We start from the raw sequence: 20309 nt of genomic DNA, 5'->3' as shown, positions 1-20309 counted from the left end.
GACCGGCGTTTGACCGCGGTGGTCCGGCCGTTGACCGGCGTTGACCGCGGTGGTCCGGCTGTTGACCGGCGTTGACCGACCAATAATGGTCTGACTGTTGGTTTTTCGGTTAGAATTGGCCGGTTTATGTAAAATGAGGAGAAATTATTAGCTGTAATGAAAACACAATAGGTAAAATACACTATAGGGATAAAATAGTAATCACAACTATTAAAAGGTAGGGATGAAAAAAATCTTTTAAAATTGAGGGATTTTTGCAAAAAAGAAAAAGTTGGGTGATTTATACAAACTTTTGAATTTTTGGGTGATTTGGTGTAATTTTCTCTTAATTTTTAATGAGATATAAGCCATCTAATGGTGCAATATAGGGAACTTGAGGAACCCAAAAAAAAGTGTCAATCAGAAGAAATGTAAATAAATCTGATTTGACCAATTTTGACTGGCTTAATCCGAATTTAAATCAATTAAACATAAAACAAAATAATTTATTAAACTAAAATAGATATAAACTGGTTAGTTCGGCCGATTGAACTAATTTTGATCGGTGAAAACATAAATGGCGACCCATCCGGCTCCGTTCAAAACAATGCGTTAAACTTTCGAAAATATTTTAGTTGTTAGAGAGGAAACACACAAACGAAACTGTCATTTCTAATCAAAATCAAAAACTAAAAATCTTCAATCAAAATAAAAAAAACTGTTAATGGCGATGGAGGAGAAGAAGGAAGCTCCTCCTCTCACCATTTTCAAAGATCTCAATTTTCTTCTTCAGGTACTCTCTTTTAATCTATTTTTAATTAATCAATTAATTAATTTACTAATAGTTTAACTATCTGATCCTCGTTTAGTTAATGTTAATCTGAGCTGATTATATTGCTGTTGTTGCTGTTTAATCGGATTGATTTTATATGTTATTTTTTGTTTTTAATTTAGTATTCTCTGATTATTAGGATTTTAATTGGATGCGATTTGTTTTTGTTTTTGTTTTTGTGTTTGTTATGCTGCTACATTTTTTGTTTTTGATAAATATTTATTTTGTTCTGTTTTGGCAGTCGTTGTAATTGTTTGTCAAGTTGAGGTTTTTTTTTTTAATTTGGTGATGGAAAAATAAGGGGAGGGTATTGGTTTGTGGTGAAGTGTGAAAAAAAGGTTAATGTCTTGTGGTGGAGGAGGAGGAGGAGGAGGAGGAAGAGGAGAGGAGAAGCAATGGAATTGTAGAAAACCGGGATCAGTCAATTTGCAACGAGTTGGTTCAATTGTTCGCGATATTGGAGACCCTTGTTTAGCTCAATCCACTATAAAGGTTGTTTATAGTTTTTTTACCTGTAAGATTACTCTCTCACCAACCATTTTTTTTAATTCTTCTCCTTTAAATTTATAGTAATGTTTCTTTTCGACTCTGTTAGATTGTGCTTGTTCAGTTATTTGGCAATTTGAGTCCCATTTCTATTGTCATTCTGTGCATAAAATTACTAGACTTTTGATGCGGTTTTTGATGTGAGATTTTTGCCGTTTTATGCTCTCAAGGGAACAAATTGAAAGAAATGAGTTCATATCTTATTAGTTTTTGAAATGGCGTGGCCAGTTGTGTCTCTCTCTTTCCCTTATCCTCCCCCTAAATCTATTCATAAATGCAAACAGGTAGAATTTTTTTCCTTTTGAGCAAAAATGCAGCTCATGTATATTGGCTGGTAGGTATTTTTTTATATGGTGAGAGATAGTACAATTCTATAACCATATGAAAAAAAAGATTTTGTGAAGCAGAAGTCTTAATTATATAATAACGGCTCGACCTTTGTATCCGTATTTATGATATCATTAGAGTGTTCTATGCCAGTTTGTTTGGTTTCAACTGTATTTGGTGTATGCTAGTATCATAGAGATGATTGAGTGTCCCTTGGGAATCCTAAGATATGCTTTTGGAGTTTGTATGATTTTTTCTTATGCAAAAAATATGAAATTTTTCTTGTGAAGTTCTTATATCAGATTCCATGATGGGCAGGTAAGCAGAATGCTTAAACCAGACAAGTGGCAAACAACTTTTGATAGTGATGGGAAAGTTTCTGGTTTTCATAAAGCACTCAAGTTGATTGTTTTAGGGGTATGTTTTTTCACCACTGCCTTGTCCGTGATATTTTTCTGCTGTTCATGTGTAGAATTTTTGCATTCCAAAATGGAGTTTATCCCTCTAATTTTTATTTTTCTTCCTACAAATATAGAACTAATATACTTTGTTGCTGACTCTCATCATTACTCATAATCATTACTTGAATCCAGTTAATATTGGTGTCCTTTCGTATGCTATTTTTTTCCTGAAGTAATTTAACATGTATTGCAGTAGCCTTTCATGTAATCAATTCTAGTATTCTTCAATCAGTATCTTTTGGATTTTTGAATATTGATATTTCCATTTGCGGAAGTTCTAGCTTTACCTGGGTTATGGAGACCCTGAGACTAAAATTGTAACTGTATTATTTTCTTATATATAGCCTGTAACAATACTGAATTTAAATTCTGCTTTTCTGAGGGTAACAATTTCAATTATGGGCATGTATTTTTCTTAATTCCTTAGTGAATTATAATTATGCTCAGCATTTTAAAGGAAACATTTGGAGTAAAAAAATATATAGTATGCATGCTTACTCATAGTATTCTCACCAATAAAGATATCTAGGGAGGTCCAAGATGAGAAATTTCCTCTTACAATTTCTGTCATTATCTGTCCTTTAGTTTTAAAAGAAACAAGCAAAAATGGTAAAATATAAACCTTCCTAGTCCATTCTGTTATCCTTCGCTTTACTCAACACAGGCATAATTTGCAGTTTGTGTTTTAGTGAGTGATAGGAATAATACCTGGGAACAAAGGTGTTGCTTGTACCAGATGTCTTGAAGAATTCTTGCTTCCAGTATGACACTGTCTCTACTATCAACTTTTTTTTTAGGTAGACTTTATAAACCTTGTCATTAGGGTAAGTTTCTATTGCTGTACTTATCCCTTTCTCAGATTCTTATTCTTGATATTATTTGTAGAATTAGAAAGGAGTGCAGATAGAACAAACTGTTCTTGATATTTTTGGCAGCTTCAAATTAATGTCTAATATTTCTGAATGCTGCAAGTATTATTTCATTTAAATATTTCGTTCAGTTGTGAAAAGAGTAACATCAGTTTAAGGTATGCCTTTGTGCTGTTATTGCCTGCTTGGCAATCTTTAGTTTGGTTTAGTACTATGAAATACGTCTGGGAGTGTGCATCCTTATAATAATGTATATATGTTAATTTAGGGGTTGGTGGGTGAAGGTAGCTCTTTTTTTTGTTTAATTTGAAGTTCCAATCACATTTCTACTTTAGTATATTTGAAATTTCGAGTCAAAATGTCGGGACATGTTGAATGGCTCTGAATGTTTGTGATAAGACTACTTAGTTAGCATTTTTGATGCAGTCTGAGTTGTTTGAGCTTCTATTTATAGGAGTTTGCAATTTTTACTTGCCTTGAGAATTTGCATATTTGGATTCAGAATCTAATTGGTGCTCAACCTTAGCTTATCATGCCAGCTAAGCTAACCACACCTCAGGATTATGTAATCTTTCTTATGCTTCAGTTTGTAACTTTAATGTTGTATAGTCATTCTAAATGATTGGTCAATTTTTACCTACCCACCTTGCCCACTTCTTCACGTGTTCTTTATGCTTGGATAAGTAATCAATTAAAGCTTAGTGTAAATGACATTACTGATTTCAATGTCTTCAATGACCTCTCTGTATTACCTTAAAAGATCATCTTTTCTAGTATGGTAATATCTCTCAAATTATTTCAATGACTTTATTTTATATGATAGGGTGTGGATCCAGCTATTAGGCCAGAAGTTTGGGAATTTCTACTTGGTTGTTATGCTCTGGGAAGCACTGCTGAGTATCGGAGGCAGCTGAGGACATCCCGGAGGTCTAACATTCTTTCTATTTTCATTTGTTTTTCCTTATAAACTTGTCATTTAAGTGCTATTTGCTTTCTCTGTTCAGCTTGCATATAAGTTAAATGGCTTAGATTATCTTGGTAAATCATACTCCCTCCGTCCTGTAAAGATAGAAAAAGTAGTCTTTTTCACAAGAATTAAGAAACTCACTAATTATACTTATTTTATTAAAATATTCCTACAATACCCTTAAAAATTTAAGAGTGAATCATTATGAAACCACTACATTAAATGCTCATACAGTAAAATTATGAGGATAGTATGATAATTTTATTTTAAATTAATAATAAATATGGCTACTTTTTCTATTTTCATAGGATAAAAAAAGTGGCCACTTTTTCTATTTTTTACGGGAAGGAGGGAGTATAACTTTTGTTCTAAAGCAACTTGATTTCCTAAACATGGATAATAATGGTCCCAAGAACTATGATATGAATAGTTCAATGTCCATTACACTCCTCTATGTTTGTGATGTGAAATTTTGGATGCTTAAGATTATAATGTTAATCAAAAGAATTTTTTTTATCTGCACTCCATGATTTAACGTTATTTCTTCTTGTTTTTATCTCTGAGAATGGTTTGCTTTGAAGAAAAATATTAACTTACTGATGCTGTAGCAGTTGTGTAATTCCTTCTGATATTTCTTTTTCAGTTTGTTTTGTTTGTAAGATCTTTACACAAAAACCATCAGATTTTTGCTATATTTTTCATTTACTTCAATTTATGTCTTCTTTTGATATTTGTCTTTCTTTTTTGTTTCTTTGCTGTCTCTCTCTCTTACTTGCTCTCTACCTTCTTATCCCAGTCTCCCCTTAATAAAACTCTTCTCTTATACACTTATTGCCTTTGCTCATCAATGATGAAACAGCAGAGAGAAGCATTGCCCTTGAGACACTCTGCTGTGGTGCTTTATTTTTTCTTCCATCCTATTGGTTTCATTTAAGTGGAGGTACAATTGTCCTCTTTCTGGTGATGCCTTCTTAGTCATAGATTGTCAAGCCAATGTACCTTTATAGACGCCTTTGCGCTTTGGAGTTTGTAATACTTTGCTAAAATATGATAAATGACATCTTAATTACTTAAGTATTTTATCCGTCCCATCGTAGAAAGGACACTTTCCTTTTTTTTTAAGGCCAAACTATTTTTGAAATCAAACCTTTGCGTCTTTTATCAATTACGACCAAACCTTTCAATTTTTACAATCATGTCCAATTTGAAAGCTGTTTCTGAAATTATGACCAAAGCGTTGAATTTATTTTTTAAATTCAAACCTTTGGATTTTTTTTATCAATTGCGACTGAACGTTCATAGTAACTATTTTTAGAAGTTAGACAACAACACTTTGGTCGTAATTGATAAAGGACACAAAAATTTGGACTCACAAAATGAAACTCAAAGTTTTGGACACAATTGCAAACAAATCTTTCAAATTGGACATAATTGTATAAATTAAAAGGTATGGTCGTAATTGATAAAAGACACAAAGGTTTGGATAAAAAAGAAAGATAGGCCTTTTTTGAATGGCCCCATTTTAAATGTCATATTTTTTTGGAAACATTTTAGGTTGAATTTCCTCTTTTGCCCCTTATTATATTTTTTAAATTAAACATTAATACCTTGGACACAATTTACAAGATTATCATTAATAAGGATTAATAAGAACAAATGAATATAAATTTGTATTTCCTTAAAAATGTGTGGAAAACATATTGACCCTTTTAAAATGGAATAAAGGGAGTTCTTTTTATTGGGTTAAACCTGTCATAGTTTCCGCATTAGTGTAAAGCTCTCTGGTTTTATTTGATGAAACAGCTGAAATGTTTCATGCAGAGAGCGCTACAAGGATCTGATACAACAGTGCCAAATGATGCATTCAAGTGTAGGAACTGGTGCCCTTGCATATGCTGTGGGATCCAAAGTTATGGATATGAGAACATCATCCAAGGATGACAGAAAATTGGAAGCTAAAGTCGAACATAGACGTGCTTCTGCTGATACTACTGAGAAATTAGAGAGATATAGTGATTGGAATAATAGCTGTACAGAAACATCACATGCATGTGATAGAGAGAGTTCCAGTGATTCTGGTGAGCTTGTCAGTATGAGGGGAAGTGTGGAAAGTGCAGCATATGATTATTCTTGTTTTTTACCTACTTCTATCCCATATAGTGGTTCCCCTGAAGGAGGGGGTGAATCTCTTGGATCGCGATATGTAGCAGGGAGTTATTTAAATTTTCCTTCTTTACCTGTTACAGATTTATTTAATCGGGGAGGAGAAGATACAGAGGATGGTGTTATGCATGATATTGAACCTTCAACACTACCAGAATTGAGATTTAGAGACGATAAAATGCACAGTTTTCAAATTAATAACAACATAGGTTTAATTGTCGATTCCAATGGTTCACCATCTAACTATGTTTCTCATCACATCTCTGAAATTGAAATAGTTCATCACGATGATCATGAACCTATAATACGGTCAAATAGTCAGTGTTACAAAAAAGAAGTAGTGAACAGATTGAGAATATCTGATGCTCCAGAAACACCCATGTCAAAGGTAACATCTCAAGAAGGGGCTACTGGAGAAGACAGAGTAACTGAATGGCTTTGGACATTGCATCGGATAGGTAATTTGATTATGCATCTATTCACATTGTAAAATAAGTCTACAATTTCCTTTTCTATTGCTATATTTTAAGCTACCAATATCTCTTGTTTTCAGCTGTTGATGTGGTACGAACAGATAGTCATCTTGAATTCTACGAGGATAAGAAGAATTTAGCTAGGATGTCTGATATCCTTGCTGTCTATGCGTGGATTGATCCTGCCACTGGTTACTGTCAAGGTTGTGGCATTGGATTGTTATGTTTTGTTACTAAACCATTTATGGCTATGCAATCATTTTTAGAAAAAACTTATATTTGTGTTAAGTTCTCATCATCTCTTCATCTTAAACATGAAGCTTTCTTCGGTTTTCTGGCTTTTTAGGTATGAGCGATTTGCTATCTCCTTTTGTCCTTCTCTTTGAGGATGATGCTGATGCATTTTGGTGCTTTGAGATGCTTCTTAGGAGGACGGTATGTACAAGTGCACACTCTGTTAGCTATATAATTTTATGATCTCTAATTTGTAGTTTTGTATCTCTCTGAAGTTTCCTTCTCTGCACCTCTACAGCGTGAAAATTTTCAGATGGAAGGACCAACTGGAGTGATGAAGCAGTTGCAAGCATTGTGGCATATCTTGGAATTCACAGATAAGGAAATGTTTACACATTTGTCACGTATAGGTGCTGAAAGCCTGCATTTTGCATTTCGAATGCTAATGGTTCTTTTCCGACGGGAGTTATCTTTTGATGAGGCTCTTCAGATGTGGGAGGTTTGTAGACTTTAGTCACTGTTCTTGCATCTTAAATTTCAGCAAATTGCTCTGTTGGTCTAATATATAAGTACCTATTACTGGAAACAATTTGTCTGCAATTGTTTTTTGTTTGGACCATTAGACACTATCAGGTTATGAGTCCTTAACTTTTATTGATGCTCTAATAATCTAGTTGAATATCTTATGTAGTCTGAATTTGTCAGATATCTCTTCAAAGCTGTTTGCTTCCCTTCAAAAAGCATTAATTTCTTTGATCTTCTATTTTGCGGATTTGCCTCCTTCCTCATGTCACGCTCATTAATTCTTTATCCTTTCCAGAAAATTTACGATTGAGCTTAATTTGTTGTTTTGATGCACCAACTTAATCAAGAACAAATTACATTGTTCCAAGGGTATCCATACCTTATTATTCACCAGGATGTGGGGTGAGGTGAGGTGGCTTGTTGTTTGTGATATTCATTATCTTTTTCTCAGTTGTATAATGAGTTGATGGGGCTTAAGATTAAGTGGAAAAGAGGGATAACATGATTACGCAGAAATCTACGGAGTTCTTCCACAAGTTGAAGTTTGTTGCTAGTTATAGCTCCCTATAAAGAAATGATCATGTGTAGGACCCAATTACTTGGAAAACGTGTTATGGTGTCATTTGCAAATGTGGTAGACCGCTAGAGGGTAGACCGCTAGAGGTCATAATTTAGAATAACAGTACTTGGATGGGTATATTCGAACATACTTTGTTATTTATGTCAAATCCATATGAAAAGACAAAATATCTGTATAACAAATAATATGACCGAGAGTTCAAAAAAATAAAATAAATAAAATAAAATGAATGAGCTGTATAATTTATTTAAGGAAAATTCTTATCTAAGCCTGTGTACTACGACCGACGATTGAATTATAAGGAATAGATTAAATTAGTGAGTTGCATGTTAAATCCTTATTTTTCAAGTGAAACATTTAACAAGGTGCCAATCATCCAACAGCTGATGTATGCACAAACAGTGTAGGTAAGAATTTCTCTTTATTTAATATGTTAACTTGTGAAATGGTATGACCCCATTAACATGGCTACAACTTGATAAAATGCTTATTTTCGTATGTTATTTGTTTTTTGCTTTGTTCCTAGGTTTTTCCCTGGAGCAACGAATTTACATTTAGAAGTTCAAATAGGCTTAACAATTAATCATGCATCTCGGGGCACACCGAGTAGTTCATTTATATAAAAAGGCTATAATGGGTAATAGTTATTGTTTTGCCAGCTAGAATAATTTTTCACGTTAAGAGGAATTCAAATGATTAGTTAGGATTCCACCTGCATTATTTATTTGTGATTGCATCATTTGCATGTGCAGGGGCGAAGCTAATCCCTATTTTAGGTGGTCAATTGACCACCTTTAATCGTTTTCTTTTCTTATTACTAATAAAGATACTAAGTGGTACAAACTTATATATTTAATTATCTTTTATTCATATATTGCCCACCTTACTCGTATAATTATACATAATATCATTTTAAATTTATAATCTATAAAATTTTGGCCCCCTTTAAAATAATTTCTGCCTTCGCCCCTGTGCATGTGCATGACGTGTTTGATATTACTACCTGTTTAGACATTATTAAAAGCAAAGTGAACCTAAAGTGGCTTTCTTTTTCATGAATTAGACATTTCTGCTGACAGGTAGCGTAGTTGAAATCACAGGTTTTTTAAAAAAATTCTCTCATGAGGACCTGTTAGGCTGTTATTACCTATGATGCTTGGAAACTTCTTCAGATTGATGGTTCTGTGTGTCAAAAATTAATATATAGAGAATATTCTCCAAGGTGTTTTGGGGCTGTTTCAGTGATTTATCAAAACTAAAACCTCATTTTTAAATAGTGTTGGGTTTCCTTAATTTTTAGGAAAACAATAAAAATAAACTTAAACAAGGAATGGAGAAAACCAATGTGAAATACTAACACAAATAGACACTTGTTAGAATGGAAAATTTTGAGCACTTTTTTCCCTTTGCTTGGAAGACTTTGTTTATTGTTTGGTGTTTAAATTTTTACAAATACAAACACACACACACAAACCTCTTTATTTTAAAATATTAGCATGTTTCTTCCACATTACTATTTAATTTATTTTTTTGAAAATGCCAGTTTTAAAATTTCCCCATTTCGGCGTTCCTGTTTTTTGTGATACATAAGTATACTCCTCGACTTGGTATTAGCCTAGTTGAAGAAATCTATAAAACTTTAAATAATAGGAAACTGTTGACCTCTTTATCTCTCTATTTTTTGTGTTGATTAGAAAATTAGAGATGTTTCTAGTTGTGCATTTTGAAGAGCATGATTTCTTAAACTATTCTATGGAGATGAGAAGTACTAATAATTTATGGCAGGTTGCAACTTTCTGCATTTTTAGAGTTTTTGGTAATAACTTTGATGTTTTTTAATTTCATCTTGAAGATGATGTGGGCTGCTGATTTTGATGAAACCTTGGCCTGTGATTTAATGGAGAACTGCCTGGAGGCACTGGTACTACCTCTTCCGAGAAATTCTGTACTGGAAATGGAAAAAGAAAGCATGGAAAATAGTAATGGTAGCTCAAATGACAGCTCACAAATAAAGGATGGAAACATTGAGCACCCTGTGTCTGAGAATGCTGCAATAAAGTCAGGCTCAGCTTATCCTTTATGTGGTTTGACAAGGGGGTTTTGGTCAAGAAGTGAACCCATGCAGATAAGTGCTGCAGTCTCATCAACTAAGAACGGGGATGATGAATTACCTGTCTTCTGTGTGGCAGCAATTCTTATTATGAACCGTCAGAAAATCATTCGAGAAACTCGCTCAATTGACGATATGATTAAGGCATGTGCACTATTTTGGAGTATATATGCTTGATTTATTCAGCATGAACTGGTGCCAGGATTTTTCTTTTTCCAATTTGATTCTTATTAATTTTTACAAGGACATTTTTTACCACTAATCCTTGTTTATTCTTCTTTAAATTAATGGGATTGCACATTTTCATTAGCCAGTGTCTTCTTTAATTGTTGATGACTTTCTCTTTTTTTAAGTAATGAATTACAAATTAGAATGGAGCAATATACCTGTTGCTTATGATTTATTTTACTGGATGTCTTAGTACAACAGTGGTATGTACTTCTTTGAAAAGAAAAAATTTTAATATGAAGATTATACTCAAAAAAAAAAAGATTCAAGTTTGTAATATTGTTGCTCTAAATGAGTTCTGAGCAAATAAAAAATTGGCCTGATCTTTTTCATGGACTCCATTAAGTTCTTATCTTCTTTAATGCTTTATTTAATTAGGATCAAGTTATATATACTTTTCTTTGGAAGTTCTTTTGAACATCAAGATCTATATATAGTGTGGTTGTGTTACTTGTCAAAAGTCAAAAAGAGTCCTGATCATAAATGCACAGATTGTTTTTGGTTTACAATTTTGTTTATTATTTTTATCATCTTTCATGCCCTTAGTTGATTGTTTGCAAAGATGTGGGTAATATGAATTAGATTGGCATTGAGTCTGCTGAATTTAAATATGTTAACCCTTTTACATTGAAATTACTGCAGATTTTCAATGATAAATTGCTGAAGATTCATGTCAGAAGATGCACCCGCTTGGCTGTCAAGCTTCGAAAGAAGTATTTTTACAAGGTTAGATGCTTATATATAGAGTGATAAATACTAAAGCAGTTCTATCTCTAAAAGTTTTTTAGCTCCATAATTTCTTTTATTTGAAGGAAAATATTATTTGTCATATATGCCTGTTAGGAGTTATATTTTTCTATCATGGCTGCTATCTAAAAGTATTTTTTGTCTGAACAGCTGATTAGAAACAGGAGTCCTTCATCTCAGAATGGTGACTAGGTTCCACCATTCTTTAAGTAATAGAAGGAAGTACGGTTTGTGATCCAAAGTTTGAGTTGCTATGCAGTAATGTGGATCTTTTACAATGTAATCTTTGCTGCTGCTGCCACTCAAAGTCTTAGTTCAATTCTATGTACTTTCATTCTCTCCTCCATGACTTTTGCGAGGTAACTACTTTGTGGTTATGGTTCTGTTTTTTTTCTCTTGTTCTCATTAAATGCCTGATTCCAGAAAAGTTATGAAGTTAGGTTTGTACTGGTGCTGTCTGGCATATGAAGTTCTTATGTCGCATGTGCATCCTTCAGAAACTAAATTGTCTGAAGTACTTTTAATGCACTTGCATCACTTTAGAAGTAAATCTAGGTTTCTATTAAATTGAATGGCCTAATTACTTAAAAAAACCCCATCTTGTAACATTTTTTCGTTTATACCCTCACGTTGGAAAAAGTTCATTTGTACCATTTTTTTTAATTTTTCGTTTTCATCTCTACCCTAAAATTTAAAATTTTGACAATTAAATTAAATTAAAGGATGAAAACATTATAAATGATTAATAATATTAATGTTTAATTAGAATATAAGCTAAATATAAAGGATCATTTTGAATATTTTTCCAAACGAAAAGAGGTCAAATTAGCTCTTTAGGGTAGAGACGAAAATGAAAAATAAAAAAAAGGGTACAAATGAATTTTTTCCTAGGTCAGGGTATAAACGAATAAATGTTACAAGGTGGAGTTTTTTTAAGTAATTAAGCCAAATTGAATCAGTCTGTTTCAGACATGTGGTCTCTATCCAATTTTCAGTATTCATATTTTTGCTCATCAGTCATCACTTGAAAGTATCTGTTGGTTAGCCATGTTTCTGCTTTTTGCATAAATGCTTATTACATCAAACTTATAGGTTTAATTTCACGAAAGAAGAGAAGTAGGGATAACATGGAATATGTCATATGAATAAATCTCGAAAGCTAGGTTTTGTTTGGTTTTTTCAATCATTTATATGAAGGCCTAATGTCTTAAAAAAACCCGACCTTTTAGCCCCTTTTCAATTATACCCTGACGTTGAAAATTTGTCAATTTTACCCTATTTTGCATTTTTGTGTTTCAATTGCACCCTGAAAAATTAAACTAACGTCTTTTGCGTTTGAAAATTTGTTTAAAACATTCTCCATGTCTCGCATATATTGATTGTATATTTTTAAAATTTATTTAAATTTAGTTAAATTAATTAAGAATTTAAATTAGTGTTAATTTGATTATGGTTTTTAGTTAGTTTTTTTAAAAAAAGGACTTATTTGTACTTTTTTGAATAAAAAAGAATTTAATTTCATGTTTAAACTTAATTAATTGAATGATTTCATCATTTAAGTAAAAAAATTAACAAAAATTAAAATATTGGGGTACAATTGAAAACGGAAAATTTAAAAGTGGGTAAAATTGAAAAAATTTCAACGTCGGGGTGGAATTGAAAAAAAGTTTAAAGGTGAGGGGTTTTTGAGTGATTAGGCCTTATATGAACTACTACTAAAATGATTATTGATAAAACCACTGAATGTAAGATCCTTTATTGGTATGAAGCGCTTGTTCTACGTGAGCACTTCATACAATATGGGGCGCTTTCTCAATTAAAGTTAGGGTAGGGATAAAGGTTATAGGCACATTAGTGGTTTTGGGCCGAGTATAATGACTCGGTCACAGGGGTTATTAAAATTCTTGATTTGTCCTTATTTGATCTGCAAAAATTTAATAGCTTGTAAGCCGTAGACCTATTATGTGTTTTGCAGCTTGAGGTTTAATTCTTAATATTAATCTACTTGAAAGTTTCCCCAAAAATTTATGGAATCCATTTGGTTCATTATTGCTTGTAGTTGTAACATACAAATTGCTGATCCACTCTTGCCTCTTGCTAATAAAAGATGTCTTTTTTGTTTTATAGAAGGACCGTAAATTGGAGTTTGGTATTCCTTAATTTCTTTTTAAAATATTGAATTGTTTGATTAACCTAAATTGTGTGCCAGATCAAACTTTAGGGTTTATTTTTATTAACTTTGTTCAATAGAAACTTAATCAAGTTAATTTAGGGACGATTAAATATTAGTACTTGTTAGGGTAAAGAGTTCCTGTAAAGGGGTATTATTATACATGGGTCTTTGAGTATTTACATTAATAGCTAATTTAAACCAGATCTCTTTTTTTTTCTATAGATTCTCAAATTCTCGTTGCAACTTGCAACTTGGTGCATCAATAAAAACCCAATGCGAAGTTAGCAATGGAATTCTACTTTCTTTCTGCTGAACTGTATAGCAGTTACTTTACATCTTGAGTGACTGCTCAATTATTTGAATCTGGATAATTGTCATTGATTTCAGATATCACACGTACAAGTAAAAATTAAGATTTTAACCTCACAAAAAGAAATTAAGATTTTTAAAGTACTTTATCCTTGACCATTCAATTTTGAAATGTTTCAGTTTCATTGCTGAACCTTGATTCTGTATTCAATGTCATCCCTCATCATCATGGCCTAAAAACATTATTCTTGACCATTAAACTTTGAATGTATTGACCAGCCCTACCAAATATTGGTAGGATTCACCACTGCTAAAAAAATGACTGCTGGTCAATTATCAGGTGAGGTTTAGTGAACAAGAACAAATTGCATGAGTTAGCTCAAGGTACTAGTGGATCGATCATTGGTTATTTTAGGGAATGAAAACCATCCTAAAATCCTGATTTACATTCCCAATTGCCAAACAAATGCTGTGGGGTCAGATAACTGAAATAAGCTTTACAAGCTTGTACAATACAGTGGAATTGTATCTCTATTTATTTACGCAAGATTATTTCATAGAATCATAGTTTGGGGATGATTTCAGTAATTTCAATAATTGGCATTATTTGAAATCTGGATTTGTTTTTTCCTTTTACAGTTTTTTCTTATATCTCCTCCCCTTCATTTGTAGCAAGTGGAGGAAGGATCAATACGTGCAGAGTTCTTTTTTAATGCTTGTGGTTGCTGACAATTTAGCTGTTACGGATACTTCAGACAGGTTAGGCAAATACACATTTTATTTCCTAATTAGATTTATTTATACCATACATCTATAGAGCAAATCATGTATTGAAGATTTTGATGGGATTTTCCCTTATCAATACGAAATTATAAAGAGAACTAGGACTTGTTGGGGACTGAGATGTCAATTATCTTATGAGGGTCTAAATGTTGAAGATCAAATATTAACTTTTAGTATTATTTTATAGGTCTAATGTCTTAAAAAACCCCGACCTTTTAGCTCCTTTTCAATCATACCCTGACGTTGAAAATTTGTTAATTTTACCCTATTTTGCATTTTTGTGTTTCAATTGTACCCTGAAAAATTAAATTAACGTCTTTTTCGTTTGGAAATTTGTTTAAAACATTCTCCATGTCTAGCATATATTAATTGTACGTTTTTAAAATTTATTTAAATTAATTAAGAATTTAAGTTAGTGTTAATATGATTATGGGTTTAGTTAGTTTTTAAAAATAAAGGACTTATTTGTACTTTTTTGAATAAAAAAGAATTTAATTTCATGTTTAAACTTAGTTAATTGAATGATTTCATCATTTAAATAAAAAAATTAACAAAAATTAAAAAATTGGGGTACAACTGAAAACGGAAAATTCAAAAGTGGGTAAAATTGACAAATTTTCAACGTCGGGGAGAATTGAAAAAAAATTAATGGTGAGGGTTTTTTGAGTGATTAGGCCTATTTTATATAAACTTTATATTGAATGGGAAAACAAATTTCTTGATGCTTTTATTCTTGGACTTTATTGTCCAAGTTCTGATTTATTGACAACTTTACCCTTAGGTGTTATTCTGTGATTTCTTATTCGTGAAACGGCAATATCTGCGTATCTCTCCTGTATTTCCTGTTAAAACATTTATATTCCCCATCCTATTGATTGATAGAGCAAATGACCTCCTCAGGTCTTCAAAATTAGCAGCAAATTCTTGTGCAATCTGTAGTGTGTCGTTACTGAATAGTAGCTGCTGATCGACTCCAAGGACGGACTTGTACGATGAAACCCTCTTGTAGAATGACTCTGTGAATTTGTTGTTAGAACCAGAATCAGGGTTTAGAAACACCTGAGGATCGCTTTGGCCCTTTTTTGTTGTAGGTGGACACAGCTTTCTCATTTCAGTTGCAAATGCTTTGTCCATGTATGTGTCTGGCTTTCCTGTACCCTTGAAATTGTACAACCGGTCCTCAACATAGCTACAGTGGGTTTTACCCAATGAGTGTGCCCCTGATATACATATGCACATGATTATTTGACTGAAAATTTTGTTTATAGAAATAGAAGGTACATCACCAAATTAAGGTGATTGTAGGTTGATTTTTCGGGGTGAAGTGAGATTCATACCTAGAAGGGTCACCAAATCCAGCTCATCTAAGTTTTTAGATTTGAATGCGTCATTTAACGAGATGGATGGTGATGGGAGGTCGACTGATGCAGCTGTAGATGTCATGTCATTCCGTCTCTTCTTCCTGTATATACCGGATAAGATGGTGCACCTGCCTGTTGATTTATCGGATAATTATGGAAAATTTTCCCAGTTCCCATGTTTTTTCATTTTTGATAAAGAAGATGATTTCCATTTGTAATTTAGGGGAAAGTTTTATATGAAATATTCTTATGAAATGAAAGACGAGGAATGTCTTACCAGATGAACTGCGTCCCTGGTAGCAAGATTAAGAATGTCCGCACAGGAGACAACTCCAGGACATCGATCTTCCAGAACAGTTTTGATCTTGTCGATGACTACAAATCCACCAAGTCCCCGGTTTTGTGGTGCTGTCTTTTCCGAATTTGGTCCATCAAGTAGAATTGATGCATCACAGCCCTGAAATTGTTTCAAACCAAGTGTTTTAGCAAGGAAGTAGAAACATGAACAGTTAGTTTTCATAAGTTCATAGGAATAATTACCATCACCCCCTAAGGTTTAAGCAGTCATTTCGCCCTATGATATAAGAGGGAACTATATACATACAGTAACAAAACAATCTGAATAGAGCAGACGAAGGAGCTTAGGAGTAATGCTCGTATCGTTCTTCCAAAACAACCCTACTTGATGCCTTATGTAAACCTCTGCTTCCGGGCGTGTCGTGTACCGCTTGTAGTATTGCCACTTCAGTTTCACCGGTGGTTGAAGCGATGATGCTGCCTCCACATTATACAAGCTTAGTGCAATAATTAATAGTGAGAATATTATCAAACTCTCTGATCTCATCTTCTTCCCCAATATTTAAGCCCTTTAATTGCACTAAGCTTACATGTAAATTTATATGTCTAGTTGATGGATACAATATTTTTGGCGAATGGAGATTTTAGTCCTTATATAGACTAAATTTTTGAGTTTATCCACGTGGATCACAGATGGATGCCAGATTGGATAAAATTTAAATTATTACATATTTTAGTGAAAAGGTAAATAATAAATTTGTGTAGTTAGATTTGAATTGAGTATGAAGGAAACGAGTGAGAAATGTTTAATTAGGGTGTACACATGGACCAAGTTGTGTTCCAACATTCTATTCCGTTATGTATTAATATGGCCACTAATTAGGGGTTTAAGCAGCAAGAAACGTGAATGCATGTGACCTTGACATTGGCATTAGTTTTTTGGTTTTTTTCACAAATCCCCTAAAAATGCTATGGTATTATGTTTTTACTTCACAATATTGATTTTGGCAGTAATCTCTCAAAAAAATAGAGAACTTTTTACAAATCCCTCATAACCCAAAATTGACTTAATTTAAGAGCAAATAGGACAATTATAACCCTCCAACCATTTCTTCTTCTCCGCCTACAGCTACTGATACTACTATGCTTGGCTTTGAATTGAAATTGACTTCTAGTTCTCAACATAAAAGCAGTGAGTATTTAATTTGTTGGGTGGAAAAATTGGAGAGAGTAAATTGACTTTTATTTCTCAAATTTTTATGGAGGGCTTCGATGGATGTATAGAATAATCCAACCGACCACCGTTATAAAGATGGACGTCTTTTTGGATTTTAAAGTCTCGAAGATGATGTAGCTGCAATGAATTCGACATCGTTTGGTTGAATTCGGACAAAAGAGGAACTAAGCTAGAACTATCGCAGGCTTGCCTACGAGTATTGTTGCGCGGAGGAGGGCGAGTTAGTATAGACGTTTTGAGCGGCTGTAGTGGTGCCGACATGGAGTTGAAAAATGAAAGAGGTGATGGTAAATTCAACAACGGTGATGATGTCATTAGCCTGTGAATTTTTTTGTTTTTTCGTTTTGGATTTTTAGCTGGAGAAAGAAAATGATAGAAGTGAAGAATTGCTTTGGCAAAAAGTTGATACAACTGATGCAATGGAACAACAATCCAAATTGCTGACATGGAATTTTGGGTCAATGATCAATTTTTCTTTAAACAATTGTGGATTATTTTCAAACAAATTACAGTATAAATTAATTACAATTTTTCAAATTAATACTTTCGTAAATCAATTTTTCAATTAACTTTAAATTTCACTATTATAAGAGAAGAAACATATATAGTATAACTGTATAAATAATTATACTTTTAATTTATATTAAAATTACAATGACCACTTCAAAAATTTAAATAATTCACTTTCAATAAATTATTACTTTAGTTGAAATAGGTTTACATTCGGTTCATATCGGGTTAATTTTTGGTTTTATACACTGTCAAATATTAAAGGAGATATTAAATTTGTATTTAATTAAATTTCAAAATTCTCTTTATATAAAAAGTCATTTAAAATTGTAAAGAGTAGCAAGACAAATTTTATTAAAAATTGAATTAAGTTAGTTCAGTTGATATAGGTTCAGTTCATATCAAGTTGATTTTTAGTTTTATACATTGTCAAATATATTTCACTTAAAAGATATATTAAATTTAGATTACACTAAATCTCAAAAATTTCTCTATATAAAATGTCATTTAAGATTGTAAAGAGCAGAAAGACAAATTTTATTAAAAATTGAATAAAGGTAGTTCAGTTCGTATAAGTTTACATCTGGTTCACATCAAGTTGATTTTCGGTTTTATAAACTGTTAATGTATTTCACTTAAAACAGATATTCAATTTGTTATTACACTAAATTTCAAAATTTTCTCTATATAAAATGTCATTTAAGATTATAAAGAGCAACAAAAAAATTTAAAAATTGAATTAAGATAGTTTAGTTGATACAGGTATACATCCGGCTCACATCAGGTTGATTTTCGGTTTTATAAACTGTTAAATATATTTCACTAAATCTCAAAATCGTCTTTATATAAAATGTATTTAAGATTATAAAGAGTAACAAGATAAATTTTATTTAAAATTGAATTAAAGTAGTTCAGTTGATATATCCGGTTCTTATCAGGTTGATTTTCGGTTTTATAGATTTTCAAATATATTTCACTTAAAAGAGATATTCAATTTGTATACACTAAATCTCAAAATTCTCTTTATATAAAATGTATTTAAGATTGTAAAGAGCAGCAAAAGTTTTTTTATTAAAAATCAAATTACGGTAGTTCAGTGTTGATATAAGTTTACATCCGGTTCACATTCGGTTCACGTCTGATTCAAATTTTATAGGAGGCAGTCTAAGAACACCATTCTTAACAAAATTGAGACTCTCCATCCTATAAAATAGCTCTAAAATTAAGCTTAGAAGCCTTAAATCCAGAAATAGAACCACAATCAATTTTAGCTCAAAATGGAACAAATTATTACATTGAAGTATTTTATTTTGAATTTTAAACCCATCCTTTTCTCCTTTCTAGTTTTCATATACAGAAATGTAAGCAACTTGCACAATTATCTCCATCACATTTATAATTCCTCAAATAGAACACATCTGATGCTTAAAATTCAATTATATACAAAGATGAAATCATGAAATGGATCATCACCATAAATCACAAATCACAACCTGAGAAACAAAGAATTATGGCCTCTATGCAAATTTCAAATCATGCATCTTTAACACTTCTTTAGCAATTTCTGCATCGAAAACTACAACTGAAAAAATTTCACCAAAATTAACAATGACAGTTGATATAGGTTCACATCAGGTTGATTTTTACTTTTATAGTCTGTCAAATACATTTCACTTAAAAGATCTCTATATAAAACACCAGTTAAGATTATAAAGAGCAGTAAAATAAATTTTATTAAAAACTCAATTAAGATAGTTCATTTTATATAGGTTCACATCAGGTTAACATTAGGTTGATTTTTTGTTTTATAGATGTCAATTACATTTCACTTAAAAACAGTTATTCAATTCTTATAATAAACTATATCTAAAAATTCTCTCTACATAAAATATCAGATAAGATTATAAAGAGCAGTGTGATAAATTTTATAATAAAATGAATTAAGATAGTTCAGTTGATATAGGTTCATATAAGGTTCACATCAGGTTGATTTTTAGTTTTACAGATATTCAATTTGAGTTTAATCTTAATTAGTTTATTTTAATATATATTAAATCTACATTATATTTAACCCATACTAACAATTTGTTATATATGTTCTAATTGATCTTGCTCTTCCTAACTTCAATTACATAAATCAACTAACATCATAATGCTGCAGTGAAGTGAAGTGTTGCAGAACCAAATTTCTTAACTCCCTAATATGAAGCATTATTTAGACTAAATCAAATACAACATTCAACTCTTTTGAATCTATTATAAGAAAACTTTAGCATATTCACATAGATTATGATGAATACGGTCATGGATATACAATCTATATGCACCATAAAAATATGGTCATGGATATACAATTTGTACTCAGTATGGTATTTTTGACAGCCAATTTAGACTCAACTCCATCTTAACTATTTAGAATAACAATTGTTATCTTTAATAACATTTCTAAAATTTGAGTTTAAAGTGAAAACCTCAAAGCAGTTGAATTATCTTTAATAACATTTTTAACAGTTGTTATCTTTGAAACTAGAAGATTCAATTACTTGCATTATACTAAAATTACAACACTTCAATAACATTTCTAAAATTAGAGCTTAA

The 20309-nt window shown here is 31.8% G+C and overlaps 1 protein-coding gene and 1 pseudogene across 12 annotated transcripts; one reads left to right on the top strand and one right to left on the bottom strand.

Annotated features, from left to right (window-relative positions):
- The first annotated feature begins 501 nt into the window (after positions 1 to 501).
- On the top strand, positions 502 to 15946 carry LOC126665019 (uncharacterized). 12 transcript variants are annotated; one of them, XM_056106453.1, is made up of 13 exons: positions 504 to 772; positions 1053 to 1303; positions 2003 to 2101; positions 3838 to 3941; positions 5803 to 6602; positions 6698 to 6820; positions 6964 to 7052; positions 7150 to 7350; positions 9809 to 10210; positions 10937 to 11020; positions 11192 to 11400; positions 14196 to 14282; positions 15612 to 15946. In XM_056106453.1, the coding sequence occupies exons 2-11, from the start codon at positions 1154 to 1156 to the stop codon at positions 11231 to 11233; spliced, it is 2094 nt and encodes a 697-aa protein (XP_055962428.1). In that variant the 5' UTR covers positions 504 to 772; positions 1053 to 1153; the 3' UTR covers positions 11234 to 11400; positions 14196 to 14282; positions 15612 to 15946. The 12 variants fall into 12 exon arrangements, with proteins under 12 accessions (XP_055962429.1, XP_055962428.1, XP_050213629.1 ...); XM_050357672.2 differs by lacking the exon at positions 15612 to 15946 and having other exon boundaries at positions 14196 to 14404; XM_050357675.2 differs by lacking the exon at positions 15612 to 15946 and having other exon boundaries at positions 14163 to 14404.
- On the bottom strand, positions 14950 to 16511 carry LOC126665021 (probable peroxidase 61; annotated as a pseudogene).
- Between the last annotated feature and the right edge of the window lie 3798 nt (positions 16512 to 20309).

The sequence above is a fragment of the Mercurialis annua genome, linkage group LG1-X (assembly GCF_937616625.2).
Source record: "Mercurialis annua linkage group LG1-X, ddMerAnnu1.2, whole genome shotgun sequence".
NCBI classification, from domain to species: Eukaryota; Viridiplantae; Streptophyta; class Magnoliopsida; order Malpighiales; family Euphorbiaceae; genus Mercurialis; species Mercurialis annua.
Note: the sequence above shows the minus strand (reverse complement) of the source record. Positions and strands in the feature narration are given on the sequence as shown.

Bases quoted from the DNA above. Each gene is read 5' to 3' on its own strand.
- LOC126665019 (XM_056106453.1), top strand. From the start codon at position 1,154: ATGTCTTGTGGTGGAGGAGGAGGAGGAGGAGGAGGAAGAGGAGAGGAG. The intron at 10,211-10,936 runs GCATGTGCACTA...AAATTACTGCAG, and splicing joins CAATTGACGATATGATTAAG to ATTTTCAATGATAAATTGCT. The intron at 11,021-11,191 runs GTTAGATGCTTA...TTGTCTGAACAG, and splicing joins GAAAGAAGTATTTTTACAAG to CTGATTAGAAACAGGAGTCC.